Source organism: Polyodon spathula, chromosome 31, assembly GCF_017654505.1.
Source record: "Polyodon spathula isolate WHYD16114869_AA chromosome 31, ASM1765450v1, whole genome shotgun sequence".
NCBI classification, from domain to species: domain Eukaryota; kingdom Metazoa; phylum Chordata; class Actinopteri; order Acipenseriformes; family Polyodontidae; genus Polyodon; species Polyodon spathula.
In genome coordinates, this window is record NC_054564.1 from 7513877 (window position 1) to 7539239 (window position 25363).

The 25363-nt window shown below is 44.0% G+C and overlaps 1 protein-coding gene across 6 annotated transcripts in view; it reads right to left on the bottom strand.

The window, feature by feature from the left end:
• LOC121303070 (fibroblast growth factor receptor 1-like) overlaps positions 1 to 23627 on the bottom strand; it is a 39290-nt gene extending 15663 nt beyond the window's left edge. For 4 of the 6 annotated variants that reach the window (XM_041233482.1, XM_041233481.1, XM_041233480.1 and 1 more), the window contains exons 1-6: positions 22921 to 23627; positions 13894 to 14090; positions 5183 to 5440; positions 3699 to 3785; positions 3296 to 3468; positions 2168 to 2291 (exon numbers count right to left, since the gene is read on the bottom strand). In XM_041233482.1, the coding sequence (XP_041089416.1) occupies positions 2168 to 2291; positions 3296 to 3468; positions 3699 to 3785; positions 5183 to 5440; positions 13894 to 13978 (727 nt within the window). In that variant the 5' untranslated portion in view covers positions 13979 to 14090; positions 22921 to 23627. Of the gene's footprint in view, positions 1 to 2167; positions 2292 to 3295; positions 3469 to 3698; positions 3786 to 5182; positions 5441 to 13893; positions 14091 to 22071; positions 22133 to 22920 lie in introns of those variants that run through there. The other 2 variants (XM_041233479.1, XM_041233483.1) reach the window with 2 other exon arrangements.
• Between the last annotated feature and the right edge of the window lie 1736 nt (positions 23628 to 25363).

Genomic DNA, 25363 nt, shown 5'->3' on the forward strand with positions numbered 1-25363 from the left:
CAGGACATGCTTCTAACCCTCACTGTTTCCGTAGCCCTTCTTCCCCAATGTTGACCTCAATCCAGGGGAGAGTCTGATCTCAAACCCAAACGATTCCCCCACAAGCTGCGCTCCTAAACGAGAGGCCTGTCCAAACCTCTGTGCTCGCTGCCGTTTCTCTTTGCCAAGAAAATGCTACAATTACTCAGGATAATGGCTGTTTTTCAGCCTGGTCTGACAGCTTGTGCAATTAGTCCTGCTCTCCCTCCCTCTCCTGGTTTGAGAAATCAGATTGAGGGGTTAAAAAGACTGTCAGCCCAGAAGAAAGGTCAAAGACACCAAAAACAGAAAAGCGGAGATCAGATTTCTTTTTATACACAAAATAAAAATGAGAAAATGTTTAGGACATTTTTTGTCATCATTCCTCTCCCAAAAACCAGGACTTCCCATTGAAAGAAGTTTCTTTTGCCCTCCCTTGCTCCATGCGAACGAGGCTTTTTCCTGCCTGACGGATTCTTTTTCTCTTGTTTAATGAATTCACTACCAAAATAAAACTGGAAGCAGCAAAGCAATTAAAAACAGGTGAAAGCGAAAAAAAAAAACAGAATTTGAAAGAAAATACATTAACAGCTCCTTCAGACTCAATGACAGAAAAAAAAGGTCTCCTTTGCTCTGGAGCGTGGGTAAAGACTTGAAGTCTCCCCCCCCCCCCACACACGGAATTAAATTATAAACTGCAATTGATGAGAAGGGGGGGGGGGGGCTTCCTGTCAGATTCCCAAATAATCCAAAGGCTTAGAGACCCCACCCAGTCTTCAAAATCATTCTTTTTCCCCGTATTTACATTGAGGGGCGGGGAGGGTGAAGATTGGTCTTGATTAATAGTTCCCAGCCAAGCTGTTGTTCTTTGAAGGCATTCACGGAGCAGACTGTCTCTTTGAAAGGGTTTTTCTTTTCCCTCAGAAGTCTCGCTGAAGTTAGGGATGGTTTTGTTCAGCTCTGGCAAACAGGAACTTTGCAGAGACAAGTCTCCCCCTTTACACTGCAGAAGTTATAAGGAAGCATGGGTGTTCCACTCGCCCCATAATTACATTAGAACCACAGAACTAGAACCCAACTATAGCGTTATGAAGCACTATACATAGAAGCAAGACGTTTGCAAAATGAAAAAGTACAAAACAGAAATTGCAAAGAGTCTACAGATTAGGAGAAGCCACGTTTAAGAAATAAATGGTTTCTTATTACAGACTAGACCACTAAATGAAGCAATCCCTCAGAAAAAGCATGGTAAAAATCCATAATGATTTAAACAAGTTCATAACCAGACTACGCCTTCGGGTCAGACCAGGGGCAAGGGCTGTGATTGAAGTGCAGAATCATACCCGGTCAGAAATGACATCAGACTACCAGTGCAACTGCAACCTTATGCACATGACTCCACTGCAACACTGCCAGCTGTCTCTGCAGGTTACATTAAGATTAAGTCGTACGCATGACTTATTAATGTACATATTGGCTGCTACTTGTGTACACCTGAAAAACTATTAAATATTAGCTTTGTGTCCATGGAGCAGAGAAAGACATCGCGGAAAAAATCAATACACAAAGCAAGCAAGACCTTGGATGCACTCAAACGCTTACATTAGCTATAAATAAGACCTCATCAAGAATATACTGTAGCTAATGCATTTGAAGATACGGTAATCTATTACATTTTAAAAGGCTCATTCCTTCAGGACAGGAGGGCAGGGTGTAGATGTGTATTCTTCAGATTCTGTGTTTTGTAATTCTTTTTGAAATTCTATTAAAATACTGTAATCTGGATCAGGTTTAAATCTTTAAAAAAGTTTAAAAATAATATCAAGCGTAAATACAGAATCCACACCCGGGATGAGCAGGTTTCTCTGCGCTTGAAAATTCTCTAAAAGCTCCAAGGAACTGTCAGGATTGTTGGAAGCAAAGCACATTCGTCCATGCTTTCAGTTTTGTAAACTTATCTGCGAGGTTTGCCTGTTTCGACAATCTTCCAAGATTTTCAGTTGGTGATTTGATTTCACTTGCACAACAAATCAAAACAGAAGCAACAAGACGTCAGCAGGAGGCAGGACGACGTTACATTTTGCCCCCGATTCCCAGTGCGTTCCCACCCCGCTCGCCCGCCCGCCCGCCCGCCCCGCTTGCCACTCACCCACTACGTCGAGCTGGTATGTGTGGTTGATGCTCCCATACTTGTTCTCCACCAGGCAGGTGTAGTTGCCCTTGTCTGAGGGCACCACCGAGTCCAGGATGATGCTCCAGGTGTGCTCCCGCACCTGTGGAGACAGAGACAGCGCTCAGAGATCTAGCAGGACCAGGGACTTGAAGATATCCTGAAGATATCTTAACTATTCTTGCTTCTGTGTATTATGTTCTGTTTCACCCATCTCATCCTGGTGACTTTTTAAAAAACCCCAAAGTGGCCTCAATAGAGCGGAGGGTGGAAAAGAGGACTTCTGGGTTAAACTGATAATCAAGAAGCCCTAAATAAAACAAACAGATTCTCATGTTTCTTTTCTTTTTTTCTCCTCAAGTAGAAAGTGAGCCAACCTAAAACCACCCCTATTAGCTGGAGCAGCATTCTTGGTTCATTCAGCTCTAACTCCTTCTGATACCTCTATGAGGCCACCATCCTTAGGTCTGCATCAGCAATCCCCTGTTATCTGGTCCCTTTATAGGTGTAGCACCTCATAGAAAAGAAAACAAGTCATAAAGATGAAACCTTAGGCAGGTATTAGGCCAGATATCTCGGAATCCAGCTGAAATATTTGCTAGAGGAGAATGCGAGAATACAGCCTGTAAACATGACCTTAACTTGCAATGCGAGCAGTGGGCTGAGCTGTGCATTCGAGAACCACGTATCAGTGTAACAGGAAGGCGGCAGAGAAATCTCTCCTCCAGGGCACTTGTATTGTTCAACAATAATCCGTCCTTTGAGGCGTTTGGTTTCACCTCTCAAGTCCCAGCATTGCAAAAGGTGTCAAACATTTCTCATTAAGAAACATTTGGCTCGAGACACGCTTCTCCCTCTCAGTAATTCTGGGTCAGACCATGTTAGCAGCAGCCCTGTTACTCTCTCGGCAGCTCACAGCCGGTGTTAAGCTAACCGACTAGAGGAAAGAAAGTGTGATCGATCTGCATCGATGTAGAAAACGGCATCGTCACCACGTACTTCATGACAGTGGGACACCAGTGATCAGGCAGCTTGTGAGAAGTCGTAATGGTTTTGAAAACCTTGGCGATGTCCTGGATCGCACAAGGCAGTGGGGGAGAGGCGTACCTTGTAGCCTCCGATGCGGTGGTCAGGTTTAAACTCCTTGCCGTTCTTCAACCAGCGGAGGCTGGGGGTTGGGCTCCCCTTCGCTGGGCATCGGAACTTCACCGTCTTGGCAGCCGGCACCGCGTGGAGCTTCTTTTCCATCTTGTCGGGCATAGCCCAGAACGGGAGCACCGCTGAGGAGGGAGAGAGAGAGGGAGAGGGAGATGGAGAGAGAGATTTAAAAAAACAAACAAAAAAACACTAGTGACCCCAGCATGGGAGGGATTTTCAAGTTGACTCTTGGTCAGCCAGTAAACCCCCCCCCCCGAATCATGGGTCTCCAATGCAGTAAGAGAAGTAGCTGTTGTTATATTCAGTGGGTGAGAAATTGGGCATCACTGGTTAAAATCTGAAGCGCACTTACGGATCTGCTTCTGGCTGCTGGACCCTTCCTTCTCCTCCGAGGAAGAGTCATCATCCTCCTCGTCCTCCGAGGAAGGATGAGCGTCAGCTGAAAGAGAAGAGGAAGGAGCGGGTTAGCGTCCAGCAGCAGGGACCAGGCACACACAGCTCAGCATGGGACTCGTCCTCAGGGAGCAGAGCCGGACCACCAATCAAACGCTCACTTTCACCAGAACCACACGAGCAGGTTTACAAAGATCCAGCCTTCAACATTCAGCCAAGCAGGCAGGAGTACCTTGGTTGGTCCAATTCACAATAAAACACATGACTCAATACCAACGCAAAGCTGCATTACATTTTGGCGAGGGGGTCTTGAATTTTCATTGAGACAACCTGCAAGCTTGAAAACACACACACACACATCCAAAACCTACGAAACCCCTTAACCAATCGGATCACTTCCCTGCCTTTCTTAAAAGCCTGGGAACGCTGGGAATACTGTCAAGCACACTAAAGATCAAATCCACTAGGATCTACCGATTCCCAGTGAAGATTAAATTTAAATTCTCCATCGCACATATACATTTTTTTCCTCAACGTTTACGTGCCTTTGGAAATATGAACATTACAACCAGCATCTTAAAACACTGCAGCAAGCTGTTTGTAGATTCACACATTACTACAAACAGTCAAAGAGAGCAGCTGAACAGCCTTCCCAGCCAGGTCCCCTAGGACTGCGTATCCCAGGTTTCACAGCAAGAGATCTGATATTAAGCAGGACTGAACATGTCTGTGGAGAACGAGATGGCTGACAAGCAGAATATCTCCCTTGTGACGGGGCAGACCAAGAATGCTGAAGTTCAGAGCCCCCCCAAACACAGCTAGTGAGTCGCATAGCCCCAAATATTAGGGAGGGGTTACGACAATGAAATATCTTGTCTCCCATGTACTACTTTCTGTAGGCCGCTCCACATCTTAAGTCTGTAGGTTTGTCCGTTTAATGTAAACATGCCTGGAGAAAATGACTGGCATTTTATTCAAATGATGAGATGAGAAGAGACCAGAGACTCTTTCATGGGCAGGGGCGTGAACCCAGATGTCCTAGCAAGAGAGAACCCCTTACAAGTCAAGTCAACAGAACCCTGGACTTCGTACTAGCTCTACAAATCTGGACTGCAGATGGTTTGAGAAAGGTTTACTTAGTTTCTTGGACAATACAAATCTACAGTCAATAAAAGTGGAAAATAGCTTGTTTGGTATCCATCAGTCTATAAAGATCACATGACGGCAGTCATATTAGGTTGGAGGTCAAAGAGTTTACATACATTACAAATGAACCCAGATGTCAGTACATGAAATGAAGGTTTTCATGGGGGGGTGACAGATGCAAAAAAAAAAAAAAAAGAACTGAACCCAGGAGTCCCAGAAGGGAGAGGAACAGGCTTTAGGAATGAATGGGGTTGTGCTGATCCCATGATAAAGTTGGGTTGCCCCCCCCCAGCGTACCTGAGACATTGACAGAGAAGTAAGTGGTCTCGCTGCCCAGGGGTCCGATGCCTTCGCAGGAGTAGAGCCCCGAGTCGCCGAGCTCCGTGCTCTGGATCTCCAGCTGGCCGGGCATGATGTGGACGTGGTCTCCTCCCAGCAGGGCCACGCGGTCCTTGGTCCAGTTCACACTGGTCATGTCGTCCCGCATGTTGCAGCGTAGTTCCAAGGACTCTCCGGGGCGCACCACGTACGTCTCCACTCGCGCATCCAGCGGGACTGAGTCAAAAATAATAATAAAAACACATGCAATTGTTTTTTTTTTTGGCCAGCTGGGTGGTGGAAGCCGGAATTCAACTCAATTCAAAACGACAAATCAATTCTCAGGAAGTCCATAACTTAAAACTAAATTAACACACAAACCAAGATGAACAAAAGAATGTGACGCCCAAAAAAGTATTCTATCTAGATTGACTTAATCAATTTAAACCCTGTCTGGACAAGCCACGACTGGATTTTTTTCAAAGGGTATTTTACGGCACCAGGATTGCCCAGTGCTGTAAAACATCCATAAAAAGATCCAGCTTGTGGCTTGTCCATGACAGTGTAGGATCAAACCAATCCCTTCATTTGTCATTCTCTCAACTCTTGCAACTACTAAAAAAGTAGTCTCAGATTCCAGAATGCTTCTTAAGCAAACAAGTATCACAAAACCCAGCCAAAAAAAAAAACGCCACTGTACAACCTTTAACTACAGGATCCATGGGTGCTCATTAGACCCTGAAAAACAAAACAGGACACCAGAGCCTCTGAAGAGACTTGTCTCACAGGACAGACACGGAGAGAAAGAAGACGACAGAAGAGACAGACCCAGGAGTCCCATCACCATGGCTTTAGATTGATGAAATACATGGAAGAGGTGGTTTAGAAGGAATGCTCGTTGGAGACCGGACAATGTTCTCCAGTCATGTCTGGAGGGGGATTCCTCATTTGCCTAGGCTTATAGACTTCTGTCTTTAGATGCTGCTCTTCTTGCAGGTCCAGCTTTAGAAGAGTCCAGTGCACTGGATTGGTAGGTTCTGTGAACTTTTCCCCAAACATCAGATCTTCTCTAGCTTGATGTTCTATGGAAGCCCCACACAGTTCCTTTGGATTCCTCCCTTTGGGACTCCGGAAGAAGTCAATAATCCAACAAACAGCTCAGGTCTAGTTAGAGAACCAATTTTAGCTGCCTCAACAATTGGAAAAATCAACACAAGGTCTGAAATCAGACAAGCCAGCAATCTGATCCTAAAAAAATCAGACAAGCTATGAATGGAATTTTTTTTAAAAAAGGGATTCTGCAGAGCCACAGTCAAAATCTCCGAAGAACTGTAGAACAGATTTCTTATTCCTCTAACATGGTTTTGTTAAAATCAGAAAGAGAACAGACTTCCTAGTGGTTTCTCATCGCCAAAGAGATGCTGCTAATCGTTCTGGGATGGGCATCGCTCATATTGGAATATCATTATAATAAAAAATACAGTAATTGGCGACTGTTTAGAATTGGAGACTTTATGGGAAATAAGGGCATTTAGCTTCTTTTAATTCTGAGCTAGAATCTCAACGCACAACCGATTCCACACAAAACCACACAAACACACATACAAATAAAACAAATATACAGACTGAAAAGACGTATGCAAAATACATCCACAAGTACACACATGTAGAAGCAAATACATGGAAAGAAATGAATTGCAGGAAAGTTCTTGCTCCCCTGCCGAGTAAGCTATAGAAGTAGCTGCTGCAGACAAATCCTCACAACGGTTACAAATTGGATGACCATTCAACCCCCTCACCCTCTACTCTCAACATCCTAGATCAGAAAGCCACCATCGTTTCTTGCACTGCAATTTCAGAAATTGAACTGCGGTGGAGTTTAGACCTTGCCTGCACCCAGGGTCCCGGAGTTGGCAGGAAAAATTGAATTTGGGGTGGGGGCAGGAGCTGTATTACAGGGACACCTGCGCCCCCTTCACTGCAATCAAATCAGGGGGCGCTTTGATCAGACAGCTAAACTGATTTATCTGCTGTGGCATCCATCCTGTTGACAGGACCCGTCTGGCGAGCACGGAGAGGATGTTTTGGTTTCTCTCTCCCAGCTGAACTGCCTCACCTCCCCGGAGGGCTGTTAGTCACTGGCAGCCTTGCCAAGCAGCCCTTTGTATGGTCAACAGGTCATTACAGAGCTGCAGTAACGACGTTTGCAAATGCCTTTCCTATGCAAGGGAATCATGATTTTTTTTACGAGGGTTACATGTGATCAGATTTACTTGAGGGGGTTCAAAAAAATCTATACAACAGTCTTCGGAGCCCGTGACGCTCTAGTACAATATACCTCTTTGTAAAAGTTCAACCATGTTGTTGATCAACCTCACAAATATAAGCCAAACACACGTGTGAAAGTAAGTGGGCTTGGAAGAGGAGCAGCCAAGTCATGAGCCTTTCACATTTGGAGACCCGGGTTCAATAAAAGGTAAAATCTGGGTTTGAAGGTGGACTAATCCAATACTATAGCAAAATTAATTAGATTAACATCAATAAATCGATCCAATACAGACCCAAATAGTCAACTGAATATCGTACCACAAAATTGGTGTTATGTTGATAAATAACCAATTAAAAAACAGAACTGCTCCCTCCCTCACCCCTAAGAGAAAGGGTGCTCCCTCCAGTCCAGGCAGGCTAGAGGCATGGCGACTGAACTGCTCCCTCCCTCACCCCTAAGAGAAAGGGTGCTCCCTCCAGTCCAGGCAGGCTAGAGGCATGGCGACTGAACTGCTCCCTCACCCCCCTAAGAGAAAGGGTGCTCTCAGTCCTCCCTAAGAGAGAGGGTGCTCCCTCCAGTCTAGGACAGGGCTATTGACTTGCAGAGGGTAAAAGCAGTGAGTGTGTATTGAACATCACATGGCTGAAGCCAGTAATGTCCTCTGGCAGATTTATTCTCAGTTTATAGCACTTTTCGCTGGCAAACTTTAATCGATGTCGGCATTCCCAGCTGGCAATTCCTGGCAGGGCTGACACTTGTGTGAACCAAGGTTTCAGATTTTCCCAGCCCCTGCTCTTTGAAGCCCTGGGCTGTAACAGTAGGGTGGCTCCAGGGGGTTAATGAGGGTCCACTGTGATGCCCTCCAATTCCCCAGGGCGTCTGCAGAGGTGCTTGACCTGCCCCTCACCGTGTATAACGGGGCATGCAACCAGAGGCACCACAATCCACCCATTTAAAACAGCACGCCTTGGCAATGGAAAACTGGACAACCCCCCCCCCCCCCCCCCGATTACCCACAAAACATAACCTTTTAGAAAAGCCTTTTCAGTTGAACAAAATAAAACCGCTTCTCCGCTTCTGTTGTAACTCGCATGATGTGCAGGGTTTCCGCACGTTAATTCTGTATTACCAAAGTACCTCCAGAGCGGGCCGTCAGTGGGGAACAGTCTAAATGTCTGTCCACAACACAAACTGTTTTACTCAGATTTGATGATAGTATAGGAGTTCTGGACAATCCAAAACTGTAAATACCCATACCACTGTATATGAAGGGGGCCATGCAGACATGTTTGGATATGCAGTTTCGGCAAGACAACAACAAACATGGTCAAGCCCCAGACTGAAGCCACTTACATTAGACGCCTCAGCCTTTGCAGGAGAGAGGCATCTCTCCAGTTATTTTCAGATGGGGAGGAGGGGTGAGAGACAGAGCTTATAACCTTGTTGAAAAAGTGAAGGCAATTAAAATAATAAAAACAGAGAGCAAAGAAGGAACAGCTTACAGATTAACCCTAAGACCCTGCCATTCAGCCCGCTTCCAGGGCTCCCTTTACTGACACTTCCATTCAAAAATGAGACAAAACACAGCTCGACGCCAGACTACAATCTGGACCAACTAACCCCCTTCCCTCCAAGAAAGAAAAAAAACAAACCCTCACGGGTGATTGTGAACCAGCATTCAGCGCACACACACACACACACACACACAGTCTCTCTCGCCAAGCAGCCACCCTAACAAAGAGCGCCAACGAACAATAAAAAACAAAAGGAGCTTGAGGCCTGTGGCAGCAGGTTCCACAGCCGGTAACCACGGAGACCGCTCTTGGGCCTACTGAAGGTATTTCCTGGAGAACACATGCCTGAGTGGCCTTTTAATCCCAACAGGAAATGGGGCCTGAGGGCAGGATCCACTTTCACCACATAAACAAAACCAAAAATAAAAAGCCCCCTGGTGAATATATATTTATCTCTCTTTTGTTTAAATTTGCGAGGAAACTTATGTTCTAAAAGTCTGCTAATATTGTACCACAAACCCAAGTTTTTTTCTTTATTATTTTAGGAGGAGGACTTCTGTAAACAAACCTGCCAGTAAATACAGCAAAGTACACCATAAAAAGGTGGCTATAAAATGCTATAAAAACCAAGTGTTGTGTTTGAAATCGCAAGCTACTGATAGGACACCCAGACATTAAGAAACAGTGTCTCCATTAACAGTTCTTTCAGCAGCATTTACATGCACTGCCCTGTGCAGTTCTTCGTTCTAGAAATACTCTCTCAGTGATTTTCAGAAAGACAGATCTAGTATAACAACATCATAGTTGTAGTGTCTTACACAGAAAATAAAGCAAAATGGCCATAAATATAAAAGCTGAAAATTTACATTTAACAGATAAACTGTCAGTTTCAATAAAAAATTTCTAAAATGAGGTCTTATTTAATTCCAAATATGCAAATTTACGATGCATCAAAATGATTAAACTTGATAACTGCAAGTTCCATTCTGATCAAGGGCATTTTAAAAAGGGAACAAAAAGACAGTAAAACTCTTTCTGTCAATTATTATCGAGCTTCAAGCCAGCGATGTGCAACAAAGTTAAAAAGCAATGACAAAAAATACAGATTGAAATAGAATGAAAAGAAAAAAAAAACACTCACCACAACTAAATGCAAGTCCTGAAAGTGTACACTGTGACAGAACTGCCCAATAAAAACCACCTGGAACATTAACACTGAACATTTGAATGAATTGAATAAAAACGCCCTGGCTCAGACGGACAAATGCGTCTCCTTTACTGATGTTTGTTCAGATTTGCCAGGTTTCAGCAGACCAACAGAAATGCAATCAGGCAAACATTTTTCAATGCACTAACTATACTTTTCAACCTAGAGGCGCAATACGGTGGATCTAACTTGTGCAAAAAACATGCCAAGCTAGTGTGGGTTTAGTTTAACTTCAAGGTTTAGAATGCATTAGAGATTTAGAATGCATGAGGGCTGGGTTGGTATCGCCCTCCGTCTCGGAAGTCAGAGGGAATTAGGGATTTGCATAATGCAGCCCGTTCTCTGGAAATCTTGGTGATGGCTTCCTTTGTTGCAGCATTGTCCAGGATAAGCAGATCAGTGCAATATCCCATTCTAATACCATCGCATTTCAACAGATCTCACGTAGAGACACCTTCCCTCAGACACGAATCCACTCGGGGCGCAAAAATCTAAATGCACAGCCCACACTTTTCACATCCATTCAGAAATTGTAGGAAATCTTTGTCTGGTATTGCATTCTATTCCAGACGCACTTTCTTGGGGTCACACTATAGGAAACACAGTCGTTGACGAACAATCTGGTTTGAGTATTAAGCTGGTTTCTGTTATCTCTGTTGTTCCCGATACAAGGATCGTTGTCCAGTTACAGAAAGGAGTTTTCCCCGCCGTGGAACAGTGATTGGACAAGGCTGTAGCTCCTCACAAAATCAGGAGACTGAACCCTGTCCTGGTCTGTTGACAGGCAGGAATGTGGGAGAGTGCCAGGGCTGCTGGAGACCTGTCAACGACCCCTGCGGAGGAATGCAGAACGACGAAACCAGAACAGGGGGCACACACACTGCTGTGCCATCCAGAGGGGCCTACTTAACTTCAAAATGTACTTGACAGAGTCTACAGTAAAATCAAGTCTGGAAAACTACACAGAAAAGAAAGGGTCTTGCAAAATGCTAACAAGGTAAAATTGTGTTCTAAACCCCCTTTCACCCCCTCACAGCAGGGGACCTCCATCTGGGCCAGACGGCTTCAGGCACATGGAGAGCCCCATGTCTGAGCTGCTCCGGTCCCGGAGAGACAGGGTCATGGAGGAACAGCGTGTGCACCAACTCCCCTTCGGAGGCCCTCTGGAAGTCTGCCTTCCAAAAACCAGCTGCTGGAGCCGAACTGTGACCCAGAGGGCTTGAAAGCATCCTCCCCTCACGCTCCCACCTCCTCCCTTGGAGGCAAGGCTATCAATCACTGCCCCTGGGGGTCGGCAGGGGGTCTGTTAACAACTTCTCCCCTTGAGACCATTTGCATACCTAAATACCCCCACCCCACCGTATAGACGTGTTGGTTTCTCCCCCTTTAACTACAACCAGTCCACCAAAGTCTCAGAAGATCTCAGAACATCTCCATAAAAAAATTTAAAAAGAAGGACACAATTTTGCAGTTTTGCTACAAAAAGAGAAAACACTGCTCCACAAGTCCCAAGTTTCATCAGCTGGAATGCTGGTCCAGACTACCGGCTGTGGATGAAGCGACATTTCGAATCAATAAAAAAAAAAGTCAAAGAAATCAAGGTTGGTTAATTTAAAAACGATACAATTTGCCTTGAATTAAGAACCGATCAGGGAATGGACTGCACATTCAATCACATGCAAGCGGTCTTGCATATCGGTTTTATTTTGTGGGTCGTACCCATGACCGTCGTGGGTCGCAGGTTTTAATGTCAGTTTTTGGGTCTGACCCACGGAATGAGGGTCGATTGGGTGGTCTGTACTTAAACCTGTCAACGAAATCGGATTCAATGTTTGAGCCTTGCCGTGTGCAAATTAACCAATTTAGTTTACTTGGCATCGTCGTAGCAACCGGAAGCCAGCAGTGTCACTCAATCTTCTCCCTGAACCCACAATATCAAATCTCTGCCCTGGGAGGGACAGTGACAGCCGATCTTCAGATTAGCGTCAGTGTTGTTCTCCCAGCTCTGTTTGATTGACAGCCCTCCCCCACTCCCCCCCAGGCTAGACAGGAAGTGCAAACTTCCAAGAACAAAACATCCCGCCCCCATCAGCCCACACTCCAGCTCTCTCAATCTCTCCCCGTGCAACTGTGCACTCTGCTGAAAACCATACTCTGGTTAGCTGGGAACTGAACAGCAAGACAAGTGCAGGAAACCGTGAAAGCAACAGAGAAACAAAGTTATCTATGCACATTAACACAGAGCCCTGTACCTGGTGATATTTTTATATAAGTTGCTGTAAGCAGTTACAATTTGGTTAAAAGTAACTTGTAACTAATGGATTACATTTTACTTCCCCAACACTGTATCCAAGCCTGCCACTTTGTGAATGAAACACACACACTAACCCCCCCCCCCCCCCATTCCGCACAGAAACCCAAGACATTCCCAGAAACACGATCTCAAAGTGCAACACAGCCCCGGGTGTTAAAACAGCTCCAACACAGTTTCAAAAGCAGAAAAGGTACCGCTTCCCCACCATTAACTCGTTACTCGGGACACCAGACACCTTTTCATTAGATAAAGAAAGAAAACAACAAGCGAGCAGCGACATGACCGCAGGTAGACTAGTCTCTCATACAGATGGTGCTCATTTAAAGATCACCCCCCCCCCCCCCCCCCCCCCCCCCCCCCCCCATCCTATTTTAAAAATGTGTTCATTCATAAAGGGATTTACCTACAGGGTGGTTCTAATAATTCTTATAATGCTCTTCTGTTTATGCTCCGTGTGGAGCGTTTCCTTTTCCAAACCTCCCAGATGGTTTTTTACAAGAGGGTCCGACTGTGGAAACGATCACACACTTCCAGACGGGAGGCATTCTCTACTGTTAGGATCGAGAGGTTTCCGGGTTCAGAATTCACAAACCCTGTACGAATGCAAGACTGAAAACTCTACCGAGGAGACAGAGCAGTTTCAAGACTTCACACCACTGCGCTGCGACTCAAACTACAATGAGGCTTGATCACCTGCATGTACAGCGTGATAACGACCGCTCTGCTCTGCAGCACTTCTCAATTAACACTCTGCTTCACGTTTTCATTGCGTCGACTCAGTTATTTATGTCTTAGGAGGTACTCTGTTTTACTCGGGCTCAAGCAGTTGTTGCTTGCATAATATTTATTAAAAAGCAGGACTTTTGCCTCTTCACGTTGAAACTTGCGATTTCCGATCTTTGATGCAGCTGGTGTCTTTTTCGTGGGGGACATTTTAAAGAAATCGCGCAGCTCTACGCAACGTGATGAGTCATTTACCAGAAAGCAAACTAAACCAGCTGCCAGGTTCCTAAACGCAACGAGACAAACGTTTGCTGTATTAGCTTGAGAAAAAATATGTATATTTAAACTATTCTATCAGAAAGGGAGAATTTTAACTGGGACCTACATACTATATGGCAACAAGTAAATTTTCCAGAGATCATGAAATCCTTGAAATATACAGCCTAATAGATAGCCCCACTAGGTATAGTCAATTGGCATATGTTTTAAACTCAAGGCGACACTAATTTCCACCAACGCCAAAATCAATTCGAACCCAGCCCTCCAAAGCCATGTCTACACCGCTCACTTAAGAGACAACTCTCACCCAGGCAAGGAGTGTGCTTGATGAATCGTTCCCTCCTCTAGCTTTGTGATTCAGGCTAGGGGAAGGATCAGGCTTACCTTGATCACTGACGGATGGCCGTGCCTGCGTGCGACTGGCTGGGGCCAACAGGGCCCAGAAGAGAAGGAGGCTCCAGGGAAACATCCCGAGACGGGTAGGGGCGGGCGGCTAGTTCTACTGCTGTGGGGCACGTTCCGCGGGGCACTTCATCGCATCAGCTCCGGGTCGTCCAGACCTCCGATCAGAAACCCCGACACTGATGCAGGAGAGAGAGAGGAGTGTGAGAATACAGAAACACAGGCTTCATCGCTCAATCAGCAGAGGGCTCTGCAGAGCATCTCATGTGTTCAGTGTTCATTTTAATAATAATGGCTTATGAAAAATCAAGTAAACATACTGTGACAAAGTGCCCGCCCCTGTGTCTATTTTTCTGTTATATGTTGCACGTGGCGTGTTAAATGTTGGTGTATAGGCATTGGTACAACGGCTATAAACAGCTCTGTATTTCACATGTGTTTAAAAATGTATAATTGTATTTAGGCACAGAATTGTACATCACTTCACGTGCATTTAAACAGGTTAATATGTGAGCACGAGGTTGCACATAATTAATTCATGTGCTGGGATTCAAGTGAATAATTAATTGGTAATCGAATCCCAGCACAACAGTGTATATAGATGCACGTTTTACTCACTCGGGGTTGGGTGTTAGGTGAGTAGGGAACGGGAGAGAGTGGAGGAGGAATAGAGTTTGATATCAATTGCTATTGCGTGCTGGTGGGACCAGCACGATACTTGTTTATTTAAAACTCACCGTGTTTGTTTGTGTGTCAATCTGCTTGTTTGTTTGTTTGTGTGTCTATTTGTTTTGGCATAAAGCGCCATGTCCTGCCTTTTGTCTGTGTAAAGCGTTTTATTTTAAATAAACTGGCGCAAGCAAGTGTCTCATCATTTCACTTCATCCGTTTTGTCTCGGTGTATTCCCTTCCTGGTTCTGACGTCACTGAAGCACTTCCCATTTAATATATTAAACTTTGTCAATAAAATCTTTAGAAACATTTTTTGTTGGGCAGCATTTTCATTTGAATTAGCGCCTACTTTTTGAAGGAGACAAAAACCACCCGTTTAGCAAAACGGAGACTGAAGTACTAAGTTATGCATCTCAGATGGCCTCAGCAGTGTGTTTCTGGTCAGTATGATGACAATGCAGCTGCAGAATGACAAATCTGCGGAAGACTGAATTCCGCGGGAGTCTGCAAATTCCAAGAAAGTCCGTTCTTTGCAGATCTGGACCGCCTCTACCCAAAACTTCAGACAAGTAATCATACAGGACTAGCTTAGGTTACATTAAGTACAGCTGCTCCAGATTAGTACGAATCAGGGTCTGTGAAAACAGCCAATAGACTCAGTTAAAGCTGTAAGAAAGTTTCCCTGACTTTCCAACAGTTTGAGCTGCAGTCTTATTAAGCTTCAGTAGGATCAACACACAGTAACGTTCGAGCAAAACGCTTCTTAATTTCAGGTTAAATGTTCATAATGAAATACCCCTCTTTCCAGGTCCTTGATCAATAAATAATTGCATGCACGTTTACAGTAGGAGCAGAGCTAAAGACTATAGAGAGAGAGAGACAAGTTCATGCACCAACAGCAGGCAGCATCCCACAACATACTGGACATCCACACAAAGATGCATACCGTAGAGCATATGGCAGCATAGATAATCAGATGATCTGGATTCAAAGTATGTAGAAAAATTGTCCAAGAAAAAAAGTTTGGGCAAGCCAGTTCAGAAGACTTATTTATTAGTCAGTCTATAGCCCATTTTGCCGCAACCCGATGGAGTGAAAAGGGTCGAAACGCAAGTGCGCCTCACACAGGGGAGTCGCCACTATATCTACAGCTCGTCGTGTAACTGGCCACCTACACAGCCCTCTCTGCAAGGTGTGATCCATCTTCCAATCCCTCTAGGCCTGATCTCCTACAGCACAGAGCTGAGCAGCATGCAGAAATATGGCAGATTATAAAATCGCTAGGTCCCCTGCAATTAATTCACCATAAAGAGAAACATAAAACCAGCGTTGGTTTAGAATTATCGGACAGCTCGGGAAACGCTGCAAGCCCTAACTTTACTGCAGGGATGAAAGTTATAGCTTCTTCACACGAACCGTGCAGAAGTGGGGTCGTTTATCTTGGCTCCATTAAGAAAACTGCACTCTGAGAAGTCCTGAGGGACGGTTTTTAAAAGTTGATCAGAAGTAACAGAAAGACTGCAGCAAGTTTTCAGGATATCCTGGTTTCTAGCTCAAACGATTCAGTTTATATTCTGCTCCAAAGAGGCAGTTCCAGAAATTAAGCAACCTCACAGTCAAAAAGGTCCGACATTGCAATTTTTCCTTGCCGGTCCGATGTTGGACCCTGCCCAACATCATCAAAAAGAAGTCAAGCACAGGTCTCTAGTCGTTTTTTTTTCCGGAAAAAGCAGAGAAAACCTTTCAATGGCCCAGTGAGGCCGACAGAAGCCAAAAAAAGGGGCGGATCTGAGCAATACACATAGCCCCTGCACCACAGAGATAACACGAACACAAACAAGAAGATAGCTGCTTCCACATCCAGTGCTCAAAGAATATCACGGACATTTGCAGAGCTTTTGGAGATGTTATAGTAATAAAATAATGGATTGCATTAGGAGTTTGGTGATAAATCGATTGATCATAAGAGGATTGATCAGTATGCACGACTATGAAGAGATATGTGATAAATACAGCGAACAAGGGGTGGGGCAGAGCTGGAGATGCAGTACTGAGTGTCCTGTTGTGGGGCCTTTTAAACCTGTTTTACTGTGAATAAAATTACTTTTAAACAGCGCGTGTAAAATAAACAGCACGAGTGAAAATAAATTGGACCTGAAGCGCCTGACAGGCGCAGAATAAAAGGACCACAAAGGTTTGAAGTGTCTGAAATGTACGTCTGAAATAGTAGAACTGCCCACTGTACAGCATCGGATGGATTTCAAAAAAGAAAGAGAGGGGGGTGGCTAAGCATTGTGTCATAAAACTGGGCATTACAGGGTTAACGAGAATACTTTGAGAATAACCACCCCCTCAATCTAGGGGACATGATGTGCTATAGAGCAGCAAAGGGTAAAAGGTGGGCAATGCTTTGCCTCAAATTGGACTGAAGATCGGGCAGGAATAAGGGCAAGGTCGTAATCACGTTACCTGGCAAACAGCTCAGACTAATAAACCCATCACAACGGGCTACAATAACGAGAGCAGCATGTTTCACCACAGCTGCTTCGTCTCAGTCTGTACTGGGGTGAATCTTGGCAAAGCCACGCAGGTGTGCGTTTTAAACCCACAGCCCCCTGAGGGAGGCCTCCAGGACAAAGTGTGAGCAACCAGTCAGTCACTGAGGGCTCAATAAAAACTCATCCAGACATCATTAACTGTCTGAGAAACGAAGACAGTTTGGTTAGTGATGCTCTACCTCGTTTCCTCGTTTCCAGAAGACTCCATGCAATCAGAGTGTTGGGAAAAGGTCCAAAAATAAATACATTTATTTTGCTAAATGAACCTGGAAATGCAGTTGAGGGGTGCATGGAAAACAAGGCACAAGAAACTCAGAAGTGTTGACAGAGGAGGGCCGTCCTGCTGGAAAAGGTGGAGGTAATGAGCTGTCGAGATGGGGGTGGTCTGCGTGTGTTTTGTTAAGAATGTTCCACACAGTCTGGTTGCTACCACCACTACACAGCTGCCTTGTGGAACGGTTTGAGGAGAGGGCTGGTCCTGACTCACTAACCTGGCAAACAAGACTGCAATGCCAGCTGCCCCAGTCAATATATAAATATTTCAAATGACTGCATCTCTGAGTCAGCGAGCGAGAGAATCACACTGAAGCGAGAAGGGAGCTGGGTACGTAGCATCACAGCCAGGAACACCTCGTTTACATGCACCACCCAAACCCTAGGGTATCTGCGCTCATTTAGCTCAGCCAATCTGCGCTCACAGAAACAAGCCATCAAACAGCAAGGAGATACTCTTAAAACCACTCAAAAGGAGCTTGCAAAAACAGTAGCACTTTATTAAAACTCATATCAGTTTGCAGCCATTAGTTATGTAGGATTGCAACTGAGCACCATCTAAAAAGCATATAATTTATTGTTATTGCTGCTCATTTATAAATGGCCACAAATGCATAATGAATTAAAATCAGCCCCCCAGAGGAACAGCCGCTAATGCAGCAGTGAAACAGATGCAAATTTGCTGCCATGACTAAAGCGTCTTTCTTTTTCTTCAATATGGTATAATTGATAACTAGCTGACTAATAAAGTGAACCAGCTCTGTGTGAGTGTGCGTGTGTCACCACTAAAGCACGCCACTCCTTTTGGGTCACTGTGCGGTAAGGAGATAACAATGTGTGACCAATTACAGCTATCTCAATGCTAATTAAACAAACCAGCAAAACGACCACAGGACTCAGTGACAACGAGCATGGGATATGAACACACAGGAGAAGTCACAGCCGGAACCTGATCCATGGGGAAAAAAAAAAAAAAAAAAACCTTCCCATCTCCCAGCTAAACTCCCCAAGCTGGAAGCTTCTACGCATTCTCCAGGTGCCACGTGAGGAACGTGGCAAGATCTGGAAAAAACATCTGGGCTTGCCACCTGTTCCGGAATTTTTAAAAAGGAACAAAAGTGTAAGAATAAAACATTCCATGGTTTCTCTGCAATTTTTTGTTCTCCTTTCTCTTTCAAACCTTGCAAGAAGCAGGGGAAGTAGGATTAACTGATAAACAGTCATCAAGCAGCTACAGGGGTCACACTAGCTTGCTAAATCATTCCGTCATTTAAACGTTATTCAGATAGTAAACCTTTGGCTATCAGAAACACGCATGTGAAATACAGAGGTTTATACCCCCTCTCAATTAGAGAGTTTATTTCTTGGCATGTATAAAATCTAATATACACCACGCTGGGGTAGCTGACGGGACAAATCAGAACGAGGCTCTTAAAATTCCAGTCTGCACTAAATCACAGGCGCTAATTACCCTCCATTCCAGCCTGGTCCCAGGACAAATCACCACTCATTAACAAAGCCTTTCCTCTGCACTTGTAAAGTTTCCACATTCAAAAATATATTTTAAATGAGCTGGCTCTCAGATCCTCAGTACAGCACTGAGTTCTCTATACTAGACTGTATTGAATTAGCTGGCTCTCAGATCCTCAGTACAGCACTGTGTTCTCTATACTAGACTGTATTGAATTAGCTGGTTCTCAGATCCCCATTCAGAAGTTTTTAGCATGTTTGGCTTTTGTGGAAGAACTAAGCCACACAGGAAATCCTCATTAAAAAACTTAAGACATAGAAAATTCTATCTTTCATTACTGCGTCCGGGATGGTAATCAGCCAGCGTTCTGCACAAAAGCAACTAGAAACTGAAGGGTTTTCAACTCACTTAGCTCACATCTGTAGGATTAGAGGCAGGAGGGACAGACGGGGAGAGACAGCGAAAGGGGGAGATTCTGGCTCTGTTGCCGGAACTAATCTGCCAGAGCCTAAAAAAGGGGCCTCTCCACAGATAGGATTTCTTTATCAGTACTGAACCACACTGGCTGGGAAATGGCACAATTGAACAAAAACACAGAGCACTGTCTACGGCTATAAGGGCAATCACATACAGCCTTGATTTAATGAGACCACAGCTTACGGTACAGAAAATTACTTTTGTAGTAATTAGAGAATTCTAGTAACGGGAAGCATCTGCCAACCAAACACCCATCTTCCCTCTGACAAAGCGCGATATGCCATTGTGACAAATCTATAGGGAGATGCAGCTTTTATAGCGCATCAGGGATTCCAGCTACAGACCAAAAAGTTTTGAAGTGTGTGCTAAATGTGGCAGGTCTAGCCTCAATTCTACATGCTGCAGGTCAACCTACAGGCATCTGAAAGCGTAGATATTCTTGGCTGGGTATTTATTACTTCTCATGTAGCCAATTCTTGTAAGTAAACTGCAAAACTACTTTTGGCAACTAATCTAAAATTTATATATAAAAAGCCTTTTGATATAATTACAGGTTTTTTTTTTTTTTTTTTCTTTTCTTCCTGTGTTCAGTAATAAAAAGAAAGAACAGAGCCTGACGGGGCCTCTAATTACAGCTCAGATGAATCGGTGCGTCACATTCCTGAGTGCAGTGCTTGTTCCTGGCGCAGGCCTGCGCCTCCACTCGTTTCTCATGCTGGTGGTATCTCTCTGCTCATCAGTACAGCTCAGCCCAGCACGCTCTTTCGCTCGCCCCTCCTGTTCGGGAACAGCTTCTTGAAGAGTCGAGCAGTTTGTTCAAACAGTTCCTTCTTAAAAACCCACTTCAGAGGGACTCGCGTCTCCCGAGGAGGGAACTGACATTTTGGAGGGGCAGACCCAACCCGTCAGAACATTTCAAACCCTGTTCCACACTCCTTTGTTGAAAAAATCAATTAAGTTTGTATCATTATTATTTGTGGGACATATGTCCAGGGTTAAATGTTTTCCTCAATTATTTATTATTCTATCTCTTGCATACCGTACTAAACTACATTTCTGGTAAGCTGATATAGAAACACTAAAAAAAGAAACCAGTTCAATGATAAACATGATTGAATCTCACCTTTCTCTAACATATTCTACATTCTGAAATACTAAAAAGGTTTCTCTAAATGTCTTCATTTTTCGTTGAACTTGAGCATCTTGTCGTATTTCTAAATTTAGCAGTGCTTTGTATTTATATGCTTATAGAAGGTTTATGGACAGCAGTACGTCATGTATTTCAAATTTCTCGTGACAGGCATTCTCGGAATGCACTAGATACTTACACTGGGAGAGCTCTTAACTCCAGACCTAGGATCAATTTTTAAAAAAAAGTATGTTTAATGTTTGGGTTGTGAATTCACAATTTTGTGCCAGCATCAAATTACTTTGCTTAAACCAGCTTGGAAGTGAAAAGCACTGGCTTCGAATATTGGTTTGGATTCAAAGCGCACGCGCACACACACACACACACACACACACACACACACGTCTGTCATTGACTGTCAGATACCCCTTGATAGTGACGCATCCTGCATCCTGGGTCAGGGGGTGAGGGAGGGAGAGAGAGAGAGGAGGATCTCGGTGAGTTTGTCACCAGCAGCATTAGTCATGTTACTGGACTGGTTCCCAGTAAGGAGGGCGTCAACACATGTGCCTAGTAACACTCCAAACCTCCAGTATGAGACTCCAGTTCAACTATAAACTCAGTCTCTTGGAGAGGGGGCTGTCCGTGCCATCAAGAGCCCCTTTAAAACAGGACTCTCCGGAGGGGCTCTGCTCCTGGATCATGTTTTTTTAAGCTATATGAAATCCCATTTCTAATGAAATATTTAGCATTTCAAAAGACAACAAATTTGCTCAAGCAGGGTCGGGCTGGCTACAAAAGAGAAGTCAGACAGCCCACGGTAAATATTCTACAGGTGAATTTAACACCCAGGAAGCTAGATTTGCGTGGACATCCTTGACAAACCTTTAGCTGGTTTACTTTTGCAGCCCAAATCGTCGACTACCTTACCCACACCCTCCAGCATTCAGATGGGCATAGTTAATTTTATTTTTAAATCTATACAAACTACACATTAAGAATTCCAGGGACAGGCAGGAAAGCAGTACTGTATTATATTTCTTTCAGAATGGTTTATTTTTACGGAGGGGGTGTTAATGTATCGATACCGGCCACATCGGAACGGAACAGTGCCCCCACCTCACCCCACCCCACCCCAGAACTTTCTGTAAGTGTAAGCCCGCTTTTGAATATTTTACATAAAGTCAGTTTCACGCTTCCGTTACTTTAGACCTACAAAGCAGCTGACACCTGTCTCTCGCTTGATAAATTCAGTTTTATAATCCTCGACAGTTTACATTTGTTAAAGCTGTTTGATCCTATTCCCGCATTTGTAAACAGATGCATAATGTTACCGTAAACATGCACAGGGCGAAATGTACAGTAAATATCCGGTGTGTGTGTGTGTGTGTGTGGGACGGGTGAAATTGTGGGATTCACCTGGCTTTTAAAACAAGTTTAATTAACCTAGCATCACAGCTCGTTTGCATGGCTAAACAGAGCCCCGATTGAATCTGTAACAGCGCGATTGTGTGCGAGTGTAACCCGGACCCCTCGCTGCCTGCAGTCCATCGAAACACGAAGGTGTGAAAGTAACTGACCTGCCGCCGGGGAGAAACGGCCACACCGCAGCGTCGCTGGTAATCTCAGAGAGGAGGGCAAAAAAAAAAAACCAAAAAAAAAAAAAAACACACAGCGGCTGTTTTCAACTAACAGCCTCTCGTATTTCACTCAAGATTGTTACGAGCCAAAAAAATGACTAGTTTTTTCCAGGATTGTTGCCTAATACATAACAAACACACGGCCCCCAGTTAAATCGCTTCTTTAAGAACACGGATCCCACACAAGGCTCGGTAAAGTACCGTCCCGGTTACGGTTCCGTGCAGATTTTACATTTTGTTAACAGTAACATTTTGCAAAGTCTTACGTTTAAAAACAAGTTCGCCGAACCCTGTTAGCACTTCTTTACACTGTAACGGAACCGGGCCGTTTAAGAAGATACATTTTGTATTGAACAAGAGAGAGAAAGAGAAAACATTTTAATGCGCACTGAAAAGGCTGTCCCCTCGCAACCTCGCCAAAGCGCTCGGTTACACAGGCTGTCCACATTCACTCAGCAAACGCCTTGCGTTTGAGCAAATCGAGGACAACAAAATAATACCCATCTCGAAATAGACGACAAAATGCGACCAAACGACAGCTCGGTGTGGCATTGTACAATCCGGGATCAAAACAAAACCGGAGTTACACCGACAACGGGAAAACTGGGAACAAACTTTACCGCTGAGGGGAACAACCGGCGCTGCTTTTACTCATTAGTTATCATGAGGGTGCTTGTGAATAATACGATACGCTCACAATGAAAGTATATTATCTAACAGATAATAATAATAATAATAATAATAATAATAATAATAATAATAATAGATAGAAGATAAACACGGTCTTACCTTTGAAGAGCGATCCTGGAATCGATTAGCCTCGGTTTTTGTTTTTCCTAACTCAACCCAAGCGACTGAAATCCTTTCAAATGTTATTAAAATCTCTAATAAACTGTAGATCCTCGATCTCCAGAAACGAGGTCTTCAAAAGCAGACAACGGGTTATTAAGTTCTCCCCTTTTTTCCAAACAGAAAGCTTGTCGAGTTTATAGATGTAATTCTCCCCAAAAAGCCGCGTTCAAAAGTATCGCCTTCTCAAAAATATAGGGGGAAAAAAACGACCCGTTTCCAATTAATTTGTAGACAGCAGAAAAAAAAAACGTCGCTCCAAAATTCTGCACGCTGTATAAAGAAAACGACATTGAATTCAGCTTCTCAAAACTAAAGTACCTTTGCCGAAAACGTGGAGGGGGGAAAAAGTCGCCCCACGGCTTTGTTTAAAAATGTTTACAAAGAGAACCTTTCTTTTACCAAAGTTTTCGGTATGCCTTTGTTTAATTGTGTCACTCAGAAGCGATTGATGATCTTCATAAAATAACAATAATCATTGCATGCCTTGTATTTTCTCCCAAGATTGTAATAACCTTAGCAGTGATTTCTTGTTCACTTTGCACACTCCTGTGATGAGATTCCCATCCCCGATCGCCTGTTCAACACCACAGCAAACATGAGAAATAGACCAGACCCTGCACCCCCACGCACGGCCAGCATATACAATCAGCTCAAACCTAACCTGCAGAGCACTGCCATCACCCCCCCCCCACCTTCCGCACCGCATCATGGGAGATGTAGTCTTTTATACTTAACGCTCTTCGACCCGATACAGTCATTGCACAACCCGCAAAATAAAACGCGCACAATTAAAAATGATTGCAGATTCTATCATTTTAAATGAACCAGCTGTTTTTTTTTTTTTTTCCTCTCTCTTTTATTGATTCGAAATGTAATTGAAATAATTAAAATCAATTGGTCTCTTAGCATAAAATATAATTATTAAGGGGGGAATAAGTCTTCAGCGGTTCTGCGGGAGATTCGGTTACATTACCATCGGTCATTAAACGATCCTACTCTTACTATCCCAGGCTGTTGTTCCAGTTACCTGAAAACGAGACTCGTCGAAATGAGAAAGTAGCCTGTCCTGAAACGAGACTGGGCACTGCATGGGTTAAAACGCGGGGTTTTACCATGAGGCTGGCACTTACACATTGGAAACCACTGCTATCGCAGCATCATTTATTACAAATACCGCATTTAATACACAGGTAAGCCCATGCAGGTGGTTTCAAATATATCAGTATTTATTGCTTCACTTTCCCGTGCCCTTTTATGATGCTTGCAATTAGGTCGAGCGGTTCTGGGTCCTGTTGATCCAGTGCTGGCTGAGATTAAGTATCCTGTGTTTCTGTCTTCAAATGTCCCAGAACTGGAGTTACAACGACCGAGGAGGACTTCAAACCATGAGGCCAAAAATAATGGCGTTTCAACGTGGCCGGTCTCACCTCTGCGGAGGAGAGAAACCTGACCGCCAGAGATGAAATGATACTAATGGTCTTTCTCGGAACCGAAAATACATTACATATACCACAGCCTTAATATAAATAACACGTTGTTCCGTTTGTTTTGTATATATTTTAAACATTATTGAATACATAATCAGAAAAGTTTGCACGTCCACCATTGTGTACAATATGTTAGCCAACCTTAAAATACTTCTGTCATGATTTTTTTTTTTTTTTTTTTTTTTTTGTAACGAACTTTCCCTAAATAAGCATCACGCTTCAACCTCAACGGCTTGTTTGTGGGCTATGACCATATTATACAAATAGGCACTGCTCTTGGTTCATTCAAATGTGTGTTTAAGAGACTAAACACCTTAATTAACTAATGAGAACGGGTTTACCGATATATATATATAATTTGCAACAATTCAGTATTCCCGTAGCCTACATTTCAATTTAAACGATTTGCTAATTGCCTGCTTCATTATTTTTTGGTTTGGTTTGTTTGTTTTTAACAAAGGGGGCGCACCCTGGAGAAACTGGAGAATTGAAATAGCGCTGAGGTGAGGGCCCGGTCAACGTGACTAATTAGTGCTATTCAAAATAAGATAGGACGAGTGGGGGGAGGTCGGAGAGACACCAACTCTCTTTAAGTCTTAAAAATTATCTGATGGGGGGGCTTATCTCGATGAGGTGTAACTATTCACTCACTACCAGATTATTCAAAATTCAGCCTCTTCTCTGGACCACCGAAAACACAGCAAAACATCTAGCAGAAGAGCAGGGTCCAGAGAGAAAATGATCTGTTGCATACACATATATTTTAACACAGGCTGGGCTGTGGGGGAGGTAAATAACGTGGTGTTGTTGACATTGCAGATTCATAAGCGATTAGCAGGCTGTCTAAATACTGCTGTTGAGGGAGCAGAGTTTTCTTTTGTGTTCTGCCTGGT